Source organism: Rhododendron vialii, chromosome 2a (assembly GCF_030253575.1).
Source record: "Rhododendron vialii isolate Sample 1 chromosome 2a, ASM3025357v1".
Taxonomy (NCBI): domain Eukaryota; kingdom Viridiplantae; phylum Streptophyta; class Magnoliopsida; order Ericales; family Ericaceae; genus Rhododendron; species Rhododendron vialii.
The window spans coordinates 5,225,025-5,242,627 of NC_080558.1; the positions used below are offsets into that span (position 1 = coordinate 5,225,025).

Sequence of the window (17,603 nt, forward strand, 5' to 3'; positions counted from 1 at the left end):
GCAAAGGCAGGAGAAGCCTGCGCTTCCGGCTCCCAAAAAAAGTTTAAAATGCGGGCTCCAAAATTCTTGGATCCATATATATATGGTCCCAAAAAAATTTGCACTAGCCTCTTTTATACAAAATAGGCCCAATTGAAATTTAGAAGCCACAAAATAGGCTCGTTAGAAACGCTAAGGCGAAAAAAAATAAATAATAAGGGACGGCTGGAAGAATATATTGTGCTGATCCAAAAAAGAAGAAGAAATAAATGCAGCAAGCTGCAAACGCTTCATGCTTCACGCTTGAGAAGTCGAAGGGAAGGGAAGACAACGATTGACGACCGTGGATGGAAAATATTTGCATACGGAATTCCTTGATCAAAAATTATCTTCGGTCAACCATGTCTCAAGAAAAATTAAATGGATTGGTTATATTGTCTATCAAGAAGGAGTTGGTGAAGCAACTTGACTATGGAAACTTAATAGTACATTTGTAGTAAAAACTGCAAGAAGACTAATTTTCAAACAATGGATTTTGAGAAATTGTAATAGTAGCTTCTTCTTTTTTTGGATAATTATATATATGCTTCTATTTTATAATAATGGTAAATCTTTTGTAATAATTTTTTTCATGAGACTCTTTGTAGACGATTTTAGTATGAAAAATATAAAAAGGTTTCATTCAAGAGGTTTGCTTCCGACCTCCAAAACTTATGAGCCGGCCCTGATTTTACCACACGGGAGACATTTCTCCCCTGTCCCAAAATTATTCAATGCCATACATAAAGTTTTTTTTTTTTCTCTATCGACGAAAGCCAGTATTTTTTAGAATAAGTAGATTAACACATTGGGAGAAGATTGAACTCCTGAACTCCAGGCATCTAAGTGCACTCTGACGCCGGCAAAGCCTCTTGACTGCCATATATTTAGGAGCATTCTTACACCTTTCACGAATATCTAGAATGTGAATCTCATCCCGAGTGTGCAGGCCGGCTCTACATACTGTAGACACCCCATTCTGGACCATCCAGATAATGCCATTTTACGGTCTTTGCTGCCCCAATGATGATTAAAGGTCGAGAACAATCTGAGGACGATGATGTGTTTGAACTTTGAGCATTCCGAACCTCATTCAAAACCCATTTCAAACCCTTCAAGCCAGAACCAAACAGCCCCAGCAAAGCCCAAACTGGCTTACGCCAGTACTGTGCTGACGTACGCCAGTTAACTGCCACGTGTCGGTCATCGACCGTTGACTCAATTATCACCGGCGCACGCCAGTCAATCCTAATCAAATCAACTTTATTCAGCCACATGGACGAGACTTTTGTACCACCCTGACGTCGGCTACAGTCTCCCTGATGATTACTCTCTGCAGAGGCGTTCCCTCTCTCTCCTACACCCTCCATCAAGCCAAGTCCCATGCATTTAATGCATGGGAGGCCCTCTCCTAACCTAACCAAACCCTTAACCCAACTGATCAGCCCCCTTCCTCAGGCCCTCTCTCCTCTATAAATACCCCTCTTGCATTCATTTGCAAGGGGTTAACCACATAAAGAACCCAAGGCTCTTTTCTTCTCTCTCTCTCTACTCCTCCATTGAAAGAGGAAGGAAAAAGAGGTCTTTCAGTCTCACATTCCACTGATACATACTCACATTACCACCTTCTATCTCTCCAAATCAAAGCTCAAGCTATCCTTTCATCCTAAGTAAAGGTATACCACCTTTGTGTTCCTTTCTGTTTTCATCTCCTGAGGGGAACCAGTAAGGTCCAGGCTAGTAAATAATACTAGTCCTGGCCTTAAACTGGTGAAATACAACAGTCGTGTGAGATGAGACATGACGCACGCCAGTAACCTTATGTCGTACGCCAGTCATGGCAGTATATGCACTACTGGCGTGGGGATCATTGATCATCATTTCTGTCAGCTTACATTTCTGTGAATCACCTAAGCATGCTAATAATCAGTTTACTGCTTTCTGTATATTTAGTGCTACTTAGCTGTAGTAGTTACTGCTTGCTCCTTGTTTGTTCAAAAGGCCATTTGAGATCCTTCTGGTTGTGTTCCAGAGCTCAGATAATGCAAAACCAAGCACTGGATTAAGGACGGACTGGCGTACGGTCTTCTATGACTGGCGTACGGCAATGTTGCCTGGGATCCAGTGGCTGGTTCTTGCATCTTAGCTTAGTCTTGGCCTCTTTCATGTCCCCACACTATTTTTGGGGTATTCTGTTGTCTTTCGTGGCTCGAAGCCATTTTATCTGGCTGTAACTGTATATATTCTGCTCTATTAATTGCGTGGTTTGTCATGGGTGTGCGCTGGTCCCTTTCCAGAGCCTAGAGGATTGCAAACAATGACTGAGAAACTAAGTGAGTGGAGTACGCCAGTTGGGTTGTGGCGTGCGCAGGTCCTATCTGCGTGCACTGGTTCGATCAGTGCACGCTGATACGGAGTCTGCTCACATCCCTTCAGGGCAGCGTACTCCAACTTATTCAGGCTGCTCTCAGTGCTTATTCTCAATTTATGTTTACTATTGCAAGCAAATCATCCATAAACATTTTACCACGTGAATGCAACCTGTTACAGTTTTAAACCCCCATTAACTGTTCCCCCGCCCTAACTGGCTAAAAATGATTAATGAGAGAAAAATGCAAACACTTTATGAAATGCCTGAGTAGAGACTGATCTCCGGATTGGGCGAGAGGGGTGCCATAAAACCCTTCCCCTCTCGTAACCTGGCTCCCGAACATCAGATATCGAAGGTGACGACGGACCGGCCCGCAAGCCTTTTTCAAATCAAACAAAAGTGGCAAGCGTTTTTCGAGTTCGGTTCCTTGAGTATATTCACCGCTAAAATCCGAGTGGCGACTCTGAATCGGAGCATTTCGCCGCGCTTTCCGAAAAAGGGCCGCACCCAATTTTACAAATAAAATTTTCGGGGGTGCGTGCCCACACATACTATGGTGATTTTTTAACTTAAACAATATCAACCTTCTACTTTATGACTAGTTTCAATGTGAATATATAATATATGTCCAAAAAGAACTTAAATAATATCATCCGTCTATTTTATGACTAGTTTCAACGTGAATATATAATATATATGTCCAAAAAGGGTATGGAAGTCTACAGAGGGGTCATATCAAGCTTCTTCATTGACGCCCTCCATCTACTTAACTGACCACGTAGTCAAATCCAGAGATAGTCGACCGGATCCGGAAACCTGTAATGAGCAAAGTCATTACAAGATTAAAGTGAGCAATTTTAGTCGTCCACAAGCTTTTTCTACGGTTCGGATTAAAAAAAAAAAAAAAACTCTTCCACGGAAAAAAATAACTCTCCCCTGAAAGAGTTTGGTCTATTTGCAATATTTAGACCTCTCAAAAAATAGTATATATTTTTGAACTTATAATATTACTTACATAGAATATGGGTCTTGTTTTTAACATCATAAATAATATTATAAACGACAACATGTACACATAGACAATTTCGGTGTATCATTGGTTGGCTTCTTGCCAATCTCGGATTTGAGTCTCAGATTCTCGGATCTTTGCTCCGTTAGTATTTGTAACAACTTCAAAGATTATATAAAAAAAAATTCGCCCAGCAAAAAAAAAAAAAAGGTACACATAGACAACTTATGAGAATTCAAAATAGTGAAATGGTAATCATTTTAGGACGGGAAGAGTAGGTATTTTGACTTTTAATGTTATGTTATGCATCACATCCAAATTGAGATGATAAAATATAAGAGTAAATTAAGACAGATGATGGAGAAATACACATTTTTCATTTAGCATGAAAATGATCATGAAAAGTCACATCGGAAAGTTGATGCTATGAACTTTTTATGTTCCCATAGACTTTCTATGGACTTGCTAGCTACCAATAGAACCCAATAGTGAATGTTTGATTAAATGAGCATGAGAAAGCAAATAAGTTGTCGGCGTCCATAAAGTCGCACGTCAGAATTCCACGGAGGCTAGGCATTTCAAATCTAGGGGCGAAGGTTTGCCCCGTCTTAATTTTAAGGCTCCAGAATTAGTCAACGTCCATGTGCAAGTTGGGCGAGACATCCGGTAATTATCATACCAAAAAAAAATAAAATAATAAAGAACCCAACCTAGATCTAGCTACACTGCATGGTATAGTAGTACGATATCATTAGGATCATGTGAAACTGGGATTTTTTCTTGGGGTTACTAGTTTTTTCAATGGTTCTAAACTCTTTTTGAGAGAGAAAAGAAGAGATCGGCTGTAGTACTGCTAAAGAGAGGCCTCACAAAACGCGTGAGAATTATAAAAATACCAGGCCAGGGCATTAAATCACAAGTGTGGCGATCGAGAACAGTTAGGTTGTTGAGAAAGTACTCTTGAAATCATTTAATACACACACATGTACACTAGTCTACGAGCTAGAGGGAGTGTACTCCTTCAGGACCTTTTTCACTTATTTATATATATAGATAGAGATCGGGACTTGTGCTTGGTAAAATACATATTAGGAATTCGATTTCATAAAACTTATATATGATGGGTGGAGCAATGAGAAACATTGGGGTGTTATCATTGCTCTGTTTTCATTTTCTTGGTGTGATCGGTCTGGTTGGTGCTAGAGGTGTGGTTAGTTTGAAGCATGGTCGTGAGGAGGAGGATCAAAAGTTTTTTTTTGGTAAAGGAGGGGGATTCGGAGGCGGGTTTGGAGGTGGATCCGGCGTTGGCGGTGGATTTGGAGGTGGGTTTGGAGGTGGTGGTGGAGTTGGCAGCGGAGTAGGTGGTGGTGGGCATGGGATAGGTGGTGGATTTGGAAAGGGTGGAGGAGTTGGAGGCAATGGGAAAGGAGGAGTGGGTGGCGGTTTTGGAAAAGGTAGCGGGGTGGGTGGAGGAATTGGGAAAGGTGGCGGAGTAGGTGGTGGGTTTGGTAAGGGTGGCGGAGTGGGTGGAGGGTTTGGTAAGGGAAGCGGAGTAGGAGGTGGATTTGGGAAAGGTGGCGGAGTGGGTGGTGGGTTTGGTAAGGGTGGCGGAGAGGGTGGAGGAATTGGGAAAGGTGGCGGAGTGGGTGGCGGGTTTGGTAAGGGAGGCGGAGTGGGTGGTGGATTTGGGAAAGGCGGTGGAGTGGGTGGCGGAATTGGAAAGGGTGGTGGAGTTGGCCATGGTGTAGGTGGAGGCATCGGTAAGGGGGGTGGAGTTGGAGGAGGCTTTGGGAAAGGTGGCGGAGTGGGTGGCGGGTTTGGTAAGGGAGGCGGAGTGGGTGGTGGATTTGGGAAAGGCGGTGGAGTGGGTGGCGGAATTGGAAAGGGTGGTGGAGTTGGCCATGGTGTAGGTGGAGGCATCGGTAAGGGGGGTGGAGTTGGAGGAGGCTTTGGGAAAGGTGGCGGAGTGGGTGGCGGGTTTGGTAAGGGAGGCGGAGTGGGTGGTGGATTTGGGAAAGGCGGTGGAGTGGGTGGCGGAATTGGAAAGGGTGGTGGAGTTGGCCATGGTGTAGGTGGAGGCATCGGTAAGGGGGGTGGAGTCGGAGGAGGCTTTGGGAAAGGTGGCGGAGTGGGTGGCGGGTTTGGTAAGGGAGGCGGAGTGGGTGGTGGATTTGGGAAAGGTGGTGGAGTGGGTGGCGGAATTGGAAAGGGTGGTGGAGTTGGCCATGGTGTAGGTGGAGGCATCGGTAAGGGGGGTGGAGTTGGAGGAGGCTTTGGGAAAGGTGGCGGAGTGGGTGGCGGGTTTGGTAAGGGAGGCGGAGTGGGTGGTGGATTTGGGAAAGGCGGTGGAGTGGGTGGCGGAATTGGAAAGGGTGGTGGAGTTGGCCATGGTGTAGGTGGAGGCATCGGTAAGGGGGGTGGAGTCGGAGGAGGCTTTGGGAAAGGTGGTGGAGTTGGTGGTGGGCATGGCAAAGGGGGTGGATTTGGTGGTGGGGTTGGTAAAGGCGGAGGCATTGGCAAAGGAGGCGAAATAGGAGGAGGAATTGGAAAAGGAGGCGGAGCCGGTGGTGGTGCTGGGGGAGGATTTGGAAAAGGTGGGGGAGTTGGGGGAGGGGCTGGGAAAGGTCATGGTGGAATTGGAGGTGGTGTAGGCAATGGAGTTGGAAAAGGTGGTGGAATTGGTGGTGGTTTTGGGAAAGGCGGAGGCGTTGGAGCTGGTGTTGGTGGAGGATTTGGTAAAGGTGGGGGTGTAGGTGGAGGAGCTGGTGGTGGAGTTGGAAGCGGTGTAGGAGGAGGATTTGGCATTGGTACTGGTGGAGGCTTCGGAAAAGGCGGTGGACTTGGTGGAGGATTTGGTAAGGGTGGTGGCATCGGCGGTGGTATAGGCAAAGGTGGTGGAATCGGTGGTGGTGGTGGGTTTGGCAAAGGTGGTGGAATCGACTTCGGAAAAGGCTGGGGAATTGGTGGTGGTTTTGGTAAAGGTGGTGGTTTCGGCGGCGGAATTGGAGGTGGGGGTATCCTTGGCGGATTTGGTAAAGGTGGTGGATTCGGCGGATTTATTGGAGGTGGTGTTGGAAATAAGTTTGGTGGCGGATTTGGTGGAGTAGGAGGAGGAGGCGGCGGCGGAATTCCCCCTCGTTAAATAACCCATACGGTGCATGGGAAATCATTTATGTTTGACTACTCATAACAAGCAAAATGTTGTATCAGGCATGTAGTTTGTACTATTTCTCCACCATTTTTAAGGCCTTTTAAATATTAGTTTTTTCAATTATATTAAAGTTAACTTAATAAATCGCCTTATCTCCTAATAACTGTTAACTCTAAAATATTATTTGCCATTACTTTCACTGGGCTTCAAATTTGACATTTTGAAGTTTCATGTCAATTCCTAATTAATTACCAAGAATTTCACTTCATTTTTGGCATCTTAATTTGGAGTATTTCCTGCCGTTCCGTCTTTGTAATCAATCCCACCAAATAGAGGGAGAAAGAGAAAATGTAATGAACTAGTACGTGTAATTTGTGCATCATTTAGAGACTAGAGACCAATCATGCTCGGTTTGGATTTTGAGGGAGGTTTTTGAAAGTAATGAGTAGAGAAAATTTATTGAAGACCGTGTCCGGGAGTTTTGAGACCTCAAAACGAACATAAAAGGGTTTTGATTACTCCTTTTATGTAGCCGTTTCTAATTTTTGATTGGATTAACTTCATGAGTTATTTAATTTTCAATAAAAACCGAGTGAAACTTCCATAACTTGGCCTTCAAACTCAATGGTACAAATAGCACCACCACAATGAAAGCTCTCAACAGCTATGTGGCCTGCCTTGTTTTAGCCTTGGCCATAACTCACTGTCTTTTTGAACATGCCACAACCCACTGTTGGAGTTGGACCATTTATCAGGGCATCAGATGGACTATGGTCATAAAAAATGAGCTTTCAAACCACAAGAAGTTGTTCATCCATTGCCGGTCCGATGACGATGATCTGGGCAAGAATTGGCTCAATCCCTGGGCCAAAAGAGATTGGAGTTTTGCGAAAAGCATTATTTGGGGCCGGAAGACGCATTTTTGGTGCTTGATGCGCAAAGATAGACAACATCACGCTAGATTCGACATCTTCCGGGACGATAAAAACTTTGAGGATTCGCTCATGGCCACGTGTCGCGGATCTAGTTGCACTTGGATTGTAAGAGATCACGGCATATACTTGAGAGATGGTCCTGGTAACAGGGATGTGTACAAGCACTCCTGGATAGATGGAAATGGTGGTGATCAACTTTAAGATTATCGCGCGCCCTAAATGATTTGCAAACTTTTTTCGTGAAAAATGAAAACCAAAACACAATATTTAATTGTTTGATTTTTGGGTTTTTTTTAATCGACGAAATCCAGTATAGTTAGAATAGTTAGGTTAAAAAATCAGCTCAATTAGCTATCGATAGGTATGTTTTCTGAATTCGTATGGGCGAAACTGAGCAGTTGAGCAGCTTCGCCCCTACGAATTCAAAAAACATACCTACCGAAATCAAATTAAGCTGATTAGAGGGCCCCATAAAAAAATATTCTTAAAGTTATGAGTATTTTTCTATATTTTTGTGGTGCCCGGAGTAGGCCCCACATAGGCATGCGGTGGACCATACGGTGGTTTTGTAGGGTGAGTGTAGACTTAATGTTGTAAATGAGTTGGCGTATTACTCACTGTCTTTTTTAACATGCCAAAACTCACTGTCGGACCCTTTACCATACAATCAGAATCAGATGGACTATGTCACTATGGTCATAAAAAATGAGCTTTCCAACCACAAAAAGTTGTTTATCCATTGCCGGTCCCGTGACGATGATCTGGGCAGGAACTGACTCGATCCCCGGTGTCGAAAGAAATTGGAGTAGTTTTAGAAAAAGCTTCGATCTGGGGTCGGATAGACATCATGATCACGTTAGAATTCGACATCTTCCCGCCGGATGATCGAAGCTTTCAAGATTTGCTTTACCGCATTTGTAGTGAAGAGTTCAGATGCACTTGGATCGCAAGAGATGACGGCACATACTTTGAAAAACTTTCCTGGTAACAGGGACGAGGCCAAGCGTTCATGGATATCTGGAAGTGGTGGTGATCGATCATCTTTGAGATTATGATGCGTGCCCTGCATGATGTGCAAAACTTTTATCGCCAAAAATGAAAGGTATGAAAGGTTCTAATCGACAATTAACGAACCGTGGGCCTCAAAATAATGATGGTGAAAAATTCATAGTTTTTGCCGACAGAAGGAATTTAATCTCTTTAATTAATCATTCAGTGATTCAAGCATGGGATTTGAACTATTTTGTGTTGGTATTACAACAGATTGAACTACGCGCTCAATCTCATCAACGCATACAAAAATAGGATCTTGGATGCTATGAATCACTGAATAAATGCGCAAGAGAAGTCAAAAGCAAAAAAAGAAAACCAAGACACAAAATATACGAGGTTCACAACTTGCCTACTCATCAAGAGCCACACTAGTTCACTATTAATTGATAGAAAAATCTTATAAGTTCTCTCAAGAGTTGCAGCAGCTTTTCAGTTGTTTTCCAAAGTCTCTCGGGTGCTGTCTTACCTTAAAAACGATTTAGGAACGTGTTTATAAGAGAACAAACCGATCTCAGATCGCGAGCCGGCCCGCCCTTGGCCAAAAACCGGCCCGGCACTAACCCAAAGCCGGTCCGGCGCTAGCCTATATGAGGCTTCACCCCTAACAATTTGAACGATACAAGTAGTGATATTATGGGTCAGGGTGGGTGTGTCCCATTTTGAAGGCACAGTCCATGAGTTTTTGATTAATTGTTAATCTTTGGTGGATGCACAAAGGAAAATTCAGACTAATTCTCGTAAATTGAGGTTTCACGACTAATAGAATTTTATAGAAACCAGAAGTTTGCTTGGGAGAATTACTGGAACACAGATAAGTCCACCGCATGCGTGTGGGGCCCACTCCGAATTCCACAAAATACATAAAAATGCCCACAAATTTTAGATAATTTATTATGGGGACCTATAAAAATCAACTCCAACAGATATCAGTAAGTATTTTCTCTGGATTTTGAGGCAAGTTTTTAAGAGTAATGAGTGGAGAGAGAGAGAGAGAATTTATTGGAGACCGTGCCAGGATTTTGAGATCCCAAAATTAACATGAAAGGGTTTTGAATACTCCTTTTTATGTAGCCGTTTCTAATTTTTAATTGGACCAACTTCATGAGTTAATTAATTTTCAATAAAATCGAGTGAAACCTTCCATAATTATATTGGCCTTCAAACTCAATGGTACAAATATCACCACCACAATGGAGGCTCTTTACAACAACTATGTTGCCTTGGCCATAACTCACTGTCTTTTTCAACATGCCATAACTCACTGTTGGACCTTTAATTATCATCCCTTCAGCTGGACTATAGTCATAAGAAATGAGCTTTCAAACCACAAGAAGTTGTTTATCCATTGCCGGTCCCATGACGATGATCTGGGCGAGAACTGGCTCGATCCCGGGGTCGAAAGAGATTGGAGTTTTAGAAAAAGCATCCAGGGACGACGCGTTTCTAGTGCCTGATGCGAAAAGATAGGCACCATCATGTTAGATTCGACATGTTCCTGGATTATAAACCCTTCGAAGATTCGCTTTACCAGTCCTGTGGCTTTAGATGCACTTGGATCACCAGAGATGATGGCATATACTTGCATAACGTTCATGATAACTGGGATGATCGCAAGCATTACCGGAGATCTGGAAGTGGCGGTGATCATCTTTAAGATTATGATTATCATGCATGCCCTGCATGATGTCGCAAACTTTCATCGCGAAAAATGAAAACCGAAATTCAATCGAATTGTATGGCTTTTGTTTTTTGTTTTTAGGGTATGTTAGAACTTAGAAGGGCCTTAGCCTGGGATAGGAAGCTTACTTATGGCAAGACAGAGCCCAGAACTAGGAATGTCGAAAGGGTTCCTAGGCCATCATTTTCCCAAAGCATAACAAGATATTGCGTGTTACCTGGCCCGGCCCCATAATGTGATCCTAACAGGCCAAAATTGTACGTATTTACAAATGCAATTACGTACGAAAAAGTTTTCGTGATTGTATAAGTTGAGCGAAAACAACGATAGTTTTTTTGCGATACTGTAGTTGTAATGCATATCGACAGGAGTTAATATCACGCTCCATAGATGTGAGAAAAACATTTAATATTCACCCACCCAATGTTGAAATATTGAGTCGTGCTTGAGGGCATTCAATAATCTTTCTTCATGTCGCGCGCGTCACGGACTCAAGCAAGGGATTTGAGCTATTTTGAACGATGCTGGTAGTGAAAATAGGAATACGGACGCATTACCCGGGGGCGGAATTGAGGATGGAGTTAGGTCGTGTGGTATTTTTAGGGTCGGGTTCGCCGTCAGTGCCCTCTATCTTTTGAACAATGATCTTCTCGATTGAGAATTCTCTGTACTGAGGGATTTCGGACCGTTGAATCGTATAAAAATTTTAAAAAACAAAATAAGTTCTCATACAATCATACGGTCCGAGATTCCTCGGTAAAAAGAGGTACAGAGGTTTCTTGATCTCAGGCCATCCACAGTGGCATAATCAAAAGCAAATTATTTTTAAAGTTAACAATATTGGGGTAAAAGATGGCTCACAATGGTATAATCAAACTTAACAACATTCTTAGAAATAATCAAATTTTGGGCTTTGGATAACCAAAACTAGCAACCTTTTTCAATAATCAAAATTTGTGAATCTCACACCACATAAGTTAACTGGTTCTAAAATTTATGTACACGCGTGTTGGAGGGAAGTGATCAATGGTGGAAAACATTTGTCGCCGCATTAAGGTATTTCACTTTTTTTTTTCCGTATTTATTTTATTCTTTTTTTGTTCCTCTCCCTGTGGTTGAGTACATAAAGAACCTTACATTTTTTTACAAATTCAATAACACATCTGGTTTTTTTTTTTTTTTGAGTACATGATTTTTTTTCCAAATTCATAATATTAGGGAAGGAAGTCACCAATTTTTTTCCCCTAAATTAAAGGAGAAAATTGATATATTTTTGCCAAAAAAAGTGTAATGGAAGGAAGTGATCAATGGTGGAAAACACAAGGGGAGAGAGAGTGAAATTGTAGTGTATCCCTTATTTTAATTATGGACTAGAAGTGACCATTGTGGACCTCAACATTGTTAAGCTTAGTAACCTCTTAAATAGATAATCAAAAGCTGATGTGTCAATTTTTGAATATCCATTTTTGATTATGCCACTGTGGATGGCCTCATGTGCTATCTTTTACACAGTGTAGACAGGAAGAGAAATACAAATATCATTAGTGCAGTTTCTTCCCTAATAAAGTGAATTTATTTGGCAGAGGCGTGAGAAAGAGTAGTTGTTTTCACACTCCGTTTTTTCATAACCACACCCGTTTTTGTCTTTCTGTTATGTGAATTTAGAATGGTGTCCTTCTAACAGTGAAAGAGTATACACGTATTTTATAAATTCATGTTACCATAAGACGAAAAAGGGTGAGTGGTTTGAGAAATTATTGGATCTCATTATCTAGGAGTATTATTTTGGTGCAGATTTCGCTATTTATGACTGATATTCGGTTACTATACTTTATGTTGATCTTTTTTGTTAGAACCATATTTGGTAAGAGATTAAATTATTTACACCGTCGGTGTAAAAATTAATTATATTGCATCAAGTCGCCATATTTTATCGATTAAGACCACTGTTTTGCAACGTGACACGATATAATTGATTTGGAGGAAACAAATGTTTATACCGGCGGTGTAAAAAATTTATTCTCATTTGGTAAACCCACAATAAGGCTCCGTTTTGTTTTGATGTAAAATGTTTTACAATGTAAAATATTTTCCATGTAAAATATTTTTTCAGAAAACAAACTTCAAACATTTATTTTCCGTTGTTTGGTTGACATTTGAAAATATTTTCAGCAATCAACAAAATAGTGTAGAGAGAGAAAGAAGGGGCTTAAACGGTGGAGAAATCTGAGATTATTGGAATTGAACATGGGTCAGGATTGATGATCGAGAAAACTGAGCAGTGAGAATTGCAGTAGAAGGCAGTAGGTTCATTTTGGAAAATGACTTACGAAAAATTTAAAGGTAAGTCATTTTCATCCAATCGATAGAAAATGTTTTACATATAAAATATTTTTTTCATTTTTTACACAACCAAACACCGAAAAATAAGTAAAATAATTTACAGGAAAATATTTTATGTACAAACAAACGGATAAGTTTGTCAAAAAAAACTGGGGCGTTTTGTCCATTGACGTTTCAAAACCTCTGAAAACTTAGACCGCCGTTCCTTCCCGTTCACAGAACCAAGAAATTTTACCCAGGTAAAAATTCTCTCTCTCTCTCTCTCTCTCTCTCTCGTTTGTTATTTGGTTATATTCACGTTTTATGATGTGTTTGACCACCCAGAAAATAGAGGGATGAAAGCGAGAAAGGAAAAAAAAATGGGACTTGTACACCACTCTAAACTCTAATTGTGAACAATGGTCTATCCTATCTGTTCAAATAAATTTTTAATATGATGGGACTGTCAATGCTTTCTTGGAATAGGATTCATTCTCTTAGAACACGACCTATGTAATTTGAGGCAAGAATTATGAAAAAAAATAATCACGTAGCTGATTCTTATTGATTTGGTCACTGCACTTAATTTGATTTGTTATAACAGGGCCATTCATAATGCCTTTTTTTTTTTTTCTTTTGAAGTTTTCTTCTTGGTTGGTTATTAGGTTAAAAGGATGCCGGATATTGACGGCCTTGTGAATGAGTTTGTCTCAAAGCTTGAAAACCGGTAAGCAAATTTGTGGGTATTAATTTTACCCAAAAAAAGTTTGTGGGTATTATTGTCCCCAAAAGTGAAGTTGACTTTGGGCTTGAATTCTGATTTGTTTAATCGGTTTCGTTCACATTATGGTATATTGTAATCTTGTGATGGCAGTAAGGTAGAGGGATCGCATGCCACTGCTCGCTCAACCGCAGAGTTGCTTCGATCGTTGATTTCGCAGCAGAGGTTGCCGTCTACAAACCAGGCTGAAGCACTCATTGAGGCTGTAAAGGTTGTAGGAGAGAAGTTGACTGCCGCGAACCCTGTGGGTATGCATTCCAATGGAAGCTGTGACATTTTTATTCTATGATGATTAGTTGTCTGTGACAAGATTTTGGGTTGTTTGAACTTTGAAGAATCTTAGTGGAAGTTTTTTTGAAGGCTGTAATCTGGACATTGTGCACTAATGCAAAATATCTATTTGTGGGTATGCTAACCTTATCGCATGAATTGAATTGGAAAAGTACAAAGATAGTATCCTATGTTACATGGACTCTTGTAAATTTAAGGATGTGTAATATACGCGGGCAATCGGACACTGACTCAAAAATTTGTAAATACTATGTAGTCATATACCTATGCATGGAACTCCAGCAGTATCCAATGAAATGGTTTTCGACACATTGTCAACACCATTTTATCCTTGAACTGAAAGAATTTTACCGAGATAGGTGAGTAGTTTACCGTATTGGGCAAAGTCCATTTTGCGTGTCCTGAGAACTACAATTGCAGGAATCCCAACACTTACACTCATAGCTGCACCTGACGCTCATACCAAAGTCTATGTAAAATAGAAAACACCTACATCTTGCACCTGTTTAGTATGCATCTAATATCTTTAGTACGTATTTCAAAGTGCTTCCATGAGAAGAAGCTGCTAGAAATATATGTGGTGGCAGCAGTGGGAGCCTTTTGTGCTTAGCTAGAGGACTTCGTTTACTTGTGGATCAGTGCCTACACAACGTCTATCTTTTGGAAAACTAAAGGAAACGAAAATCCAATGCAGGGGGAGTGTGAATTATTTGTTGAAGCATTTGATATTCAGATTATTGTTTTCATTTATCTTGTGCTTCACTGGAATGCTTCATTCCCTCTAGCTCTATTTATGGAAATATCCATCTATGTTTTTCTGTAATTTATGTTGTGATGTAATTAAATATTGACAATAATAAAAAGCCCGCTGTTTGAAACAACAAGTCCGAAGTTGTGAGTTGAACTCTCTAAATGTACTTCTTTACATATAAAAAAGTGGTCAATCTAAAACTTAATCTCCCGACCTCATACTCATTCTCTTGTCACTAAACCAATTATGGTATGGCTTGTTGGTGTTCACAAACACTGATTTTCATGAAGACTTGAACTCTTGCTTATCGCCCCTCTAACCTTTTACCATACGTAATACCTTTTCTATTTTTTTGGTGGAAGCATACGTAATACCTTAAGGATATGTGTCTGTGCATGCAGCTGTATATTTATGAATGAATAGATGTTAGAAGTATAAATTTATGGATTATATCATCCTGAGATATGAGATTATGTGACTGTACGTTATGAACGGGAAGGCTCAATGCTCTATAGCTGTTTCCTATTGAATGTTTTGATAATCACAAAACCGTATTGATGGAACAGAGCTAGCTGTTGGAAATATTGTGAAGCGTGTACTGCATATTATACGGGAGGAGGATCTTTCGGCTGTGACAAGCGATGTTGGCGGGTTATACTTATCAGCTGAAACTGATGACGAAGATATAGCTGAGTGCGATTATGACCATGTTGCTTCTGCTGCTGCTGTTGCTTGTAGGAGAATTCTGCATCGACCTTCATTGCATACTCTTCTAGAGAACATGGGTGGTGATTCTGAAGCAAAAGGCAAATTTTTTATTTTATTTTGTTACTCGTATTAGTAAAATCCTCGTAAAGTATCTATGGATTGATGCTGAAAACAGTATATAGGTTGTATTCATCAATTATTTCAATTTATGCTTTATAACAGCGGATAGAAATTTGAGCAGCCGAAAATTAAAGCATAACATCATCGAGGCAGTTAATGAACTAATTGGAGAGATTGATGCTTGCCACGAACAAATTGCTGAGCAAGCAGTGGAGTATATTCATCACAAGTACTGTTTCTATACTAGGATAAGTCTATGTGGTGGTATTTACATTCAGAGTTTGCATGCGAAAAATTTATTTAGTTCAGATACTTCGTCTTTACATTCCTTACCTATTCTTGGTGCTTTCAGTCAGGTGATATTAACTTTAGGCCGTTCCAGAACTGTGTTGGAATTCCTAAATGCTGCGAAGGACAAAAAACGATCATTTCGTGTTTTCATCGCTGAGGGTGCGCCAAGGTTTGTACATATTTTTACAATGTCAAGAGATAGAGAAAGCAGCTTTTTCGTTGGATTTATCTTCTACCCCTTTTATCATTTTTTTCACTGATACCGCCTTTGATCAGGTACCAGGGACATGTCCTTGCGAAAGAGTTGGCCAAAAGAGGTGTGCAGAGTACTGTTATTACTGATTCTGCAGTGTTTGCCATGATTTCTCGAGTAAACATGGTAATTATGAAATTTGGCCGCTTTTTCACTTCCATTGGCGATGTGGATCACTTTATGATGTATAATTGGGAATTCACGTGAAGGTTATAGTTGGTGTCCATGTGGTGATGGCCAATGGTGGGATCATAGCACCTGTTGGGTTGAGGATGGTTGCACTTGCTGCTCGCACTCATGCTATCCCGTTTGCTGTTGTAGCTGGTATGCACAAGGTATGTGTCAGCACTCAGCACCTCAGTTATAGAATTCCTGAGTTTCGTACAGGTACACCAAGCAGTTGATCCTAAGCTGTCGTACGATTTGGTTCGATTCACCAAACAACCAGTCACTCTAACTGCATGTTTCACTTGCACAAGTAACATTTGAAGTCATCAAGTGAGATGTCTGAAAGTATGTTGATTTGGGTATTGTTAGCCCTTAGAGATGAGTATTAGGATTGCATGAATGGTAACAAATGAAGAATTATCATTCATGCCCGCTTGATGAAGATCGAAGAATGAAAAACTTTTTTTTTTTTTCCCAGTTATTGTCTCAATCAAATCGTGTAAAAGTTTGCTTTTATGGCGTGCTATTGGAAACGTAGGGTTTTGCTGCTTAATACGTTCCGGTATTCCCTTTTTGGCATAAGTTAGTCATGATTCTGAGGATATTTACTTGGCAATACAGTTATATCTTATAGTTAGCCTGTTTGTGACAGTTGTGTCCCTCATACCCACACAATCCAGAGGTCTTGCTAAATGACATGAGATGCCCATCTGAATTGATCGAGTTTGGCGAATTTTCCAACTGCATGGATTTTGGAATTGGCAGTGGTTCTCCTCTTGTTCATGTTGTCAATCCTGCATTTGATTATGTGCCTCCGGAGCTTGTTAGCCTGTTCATCACTGACATGTAAGGCTGCCTTCTCCATGAATTTTTCAGATGCATCATATAGCTATACCCATAATTTTCAATCATATAAACCTTTTGAACAAGTTAAAGATCTCTTTCAACATATAATTTGCTGCATCATAGTCTTTCAGCTCAACTTTCTGCTTATTTATTCCTGTGGTTTTTGAAACTGAAAACATTGCCATTTAACATATAGCATTACGCATCAAATTCAGTTGATATAATCAAGCTTCAACTTCGTATATCTACAATGTTTTGGGAGCTTACCAACTGCTTGATTAATATTCGTCGTTCTTTTCGTCGTCTACTTCATTTGCAGAGGAGGACATGGCCCATCCTATATGTACCGACTCATTGCTGATTATTACTCTGCCGATGATTTGGTTCACCAACAGAAGCCCAGCTTACCAACGGTGAACAGTTTTTTACCACATTCTGACCTACTTGGTTAAGTAATTCTTTTGGGTTAATTTACAGATTTGGAAAGGATACTTAGTGTAGGCAGTAGCACAGAAATCTGCCAGCAAGTGAATGGATGTTTTACTGTAAGAGAACAGAATGGAAAATGATAGTTTTCCTTTCTGTGGATTATTTCCAGAAAGAAATAAAATCAAGGTAAATCAAGTTTCTTTTTTTTTTTCCGCACTTTCCTCTATCTTCCTATCTGTTTCTCTGGGTCATTTTTATTTTGTTTAATCTTTCGGTTCACAATCTTGAATCATGTCAAAGGCGAAATCCTACCTGCTTAATAGCCTTTAAACGAAAAAGGCAGTCACCAGTGATCGCTGATCAACTTCCGGTGCTCATTCTTTTACACAATATAGTGAATCATTGGCTCATTCTTTTACGCAATAGTG

At 40.6% G+C, this 17,603-nt stretch overlaps 3 protein-coding genes across 3 annotated transcripts; all 3 read left to right on the forward strand.

The window, feature by feature from the left end:
• Positions 1-4,390: 4,390 nt before the first annotated feature.
• On the forward strand, positions 4,391-6,939 carry LOC131316054 (glycine-rich cell wall structural protein). The gene has a single exon (XM_058345318.1). It carries the CDS (start codon positions 4,516-4,518, stop codon positions 6,538-6,540), a length of 2,025 nt encoding a protein of 674 aa, XP_058201301.1. The 5' UTR covers positions 4,391-4,515; the 3' UTR covers positions 6,541-6,939.
• A 218-nt stretch (positions 6,940-7,157) lies between these two features.
• Positions 7,158-7,760, forward strand: LOC131316567 (S-protein homolog 1-like). Its single transcript, XM_058345979.1, has one exon. It carries the CDS (start codon positions 7,197-7,199, stop codon positions 7,683-7,685), a length of 489 nt encoding a protein of 162 aa, XP_058201962.1. The 5' UTR covers positions 7,158-7,196; the 3' UTR covers positions 7,686-7,760.
• A 4,999-nt stretch (positions 7,761-12,759) lies between these two features.
• On the forward strand, positions 12,760-17,383 carry LOC131315901 (uncharacterized). The gene is made up of 10 exons (XM_058345130.1): positions 12,760-12,797; positions 13,203-13,264; positions 13,412-13,566; positions 14,927-15,166; positions 15,291-15,417; positions 15,541-15,648; positions 15,756-15,858; positions 15,942-16,067; positions 16,553-16,746; positions 17,066-17,383. The coding sequence occupies exons 2-10, from the start codon at positions 13,212-13,214 to the stop codon at positions 17,196-17,198; spliced, it is 1,239 nt and encodes a 412-aa protein (XP_058201113.1). The 5' UTR covers positions 12,760-12,797; positions 13,203-13,211; the 3' UTR covers positions 17,199-17,383.
• The last annotated feature ends 220 nt before the right edge of the window (positions 17,384-17,603 follow it).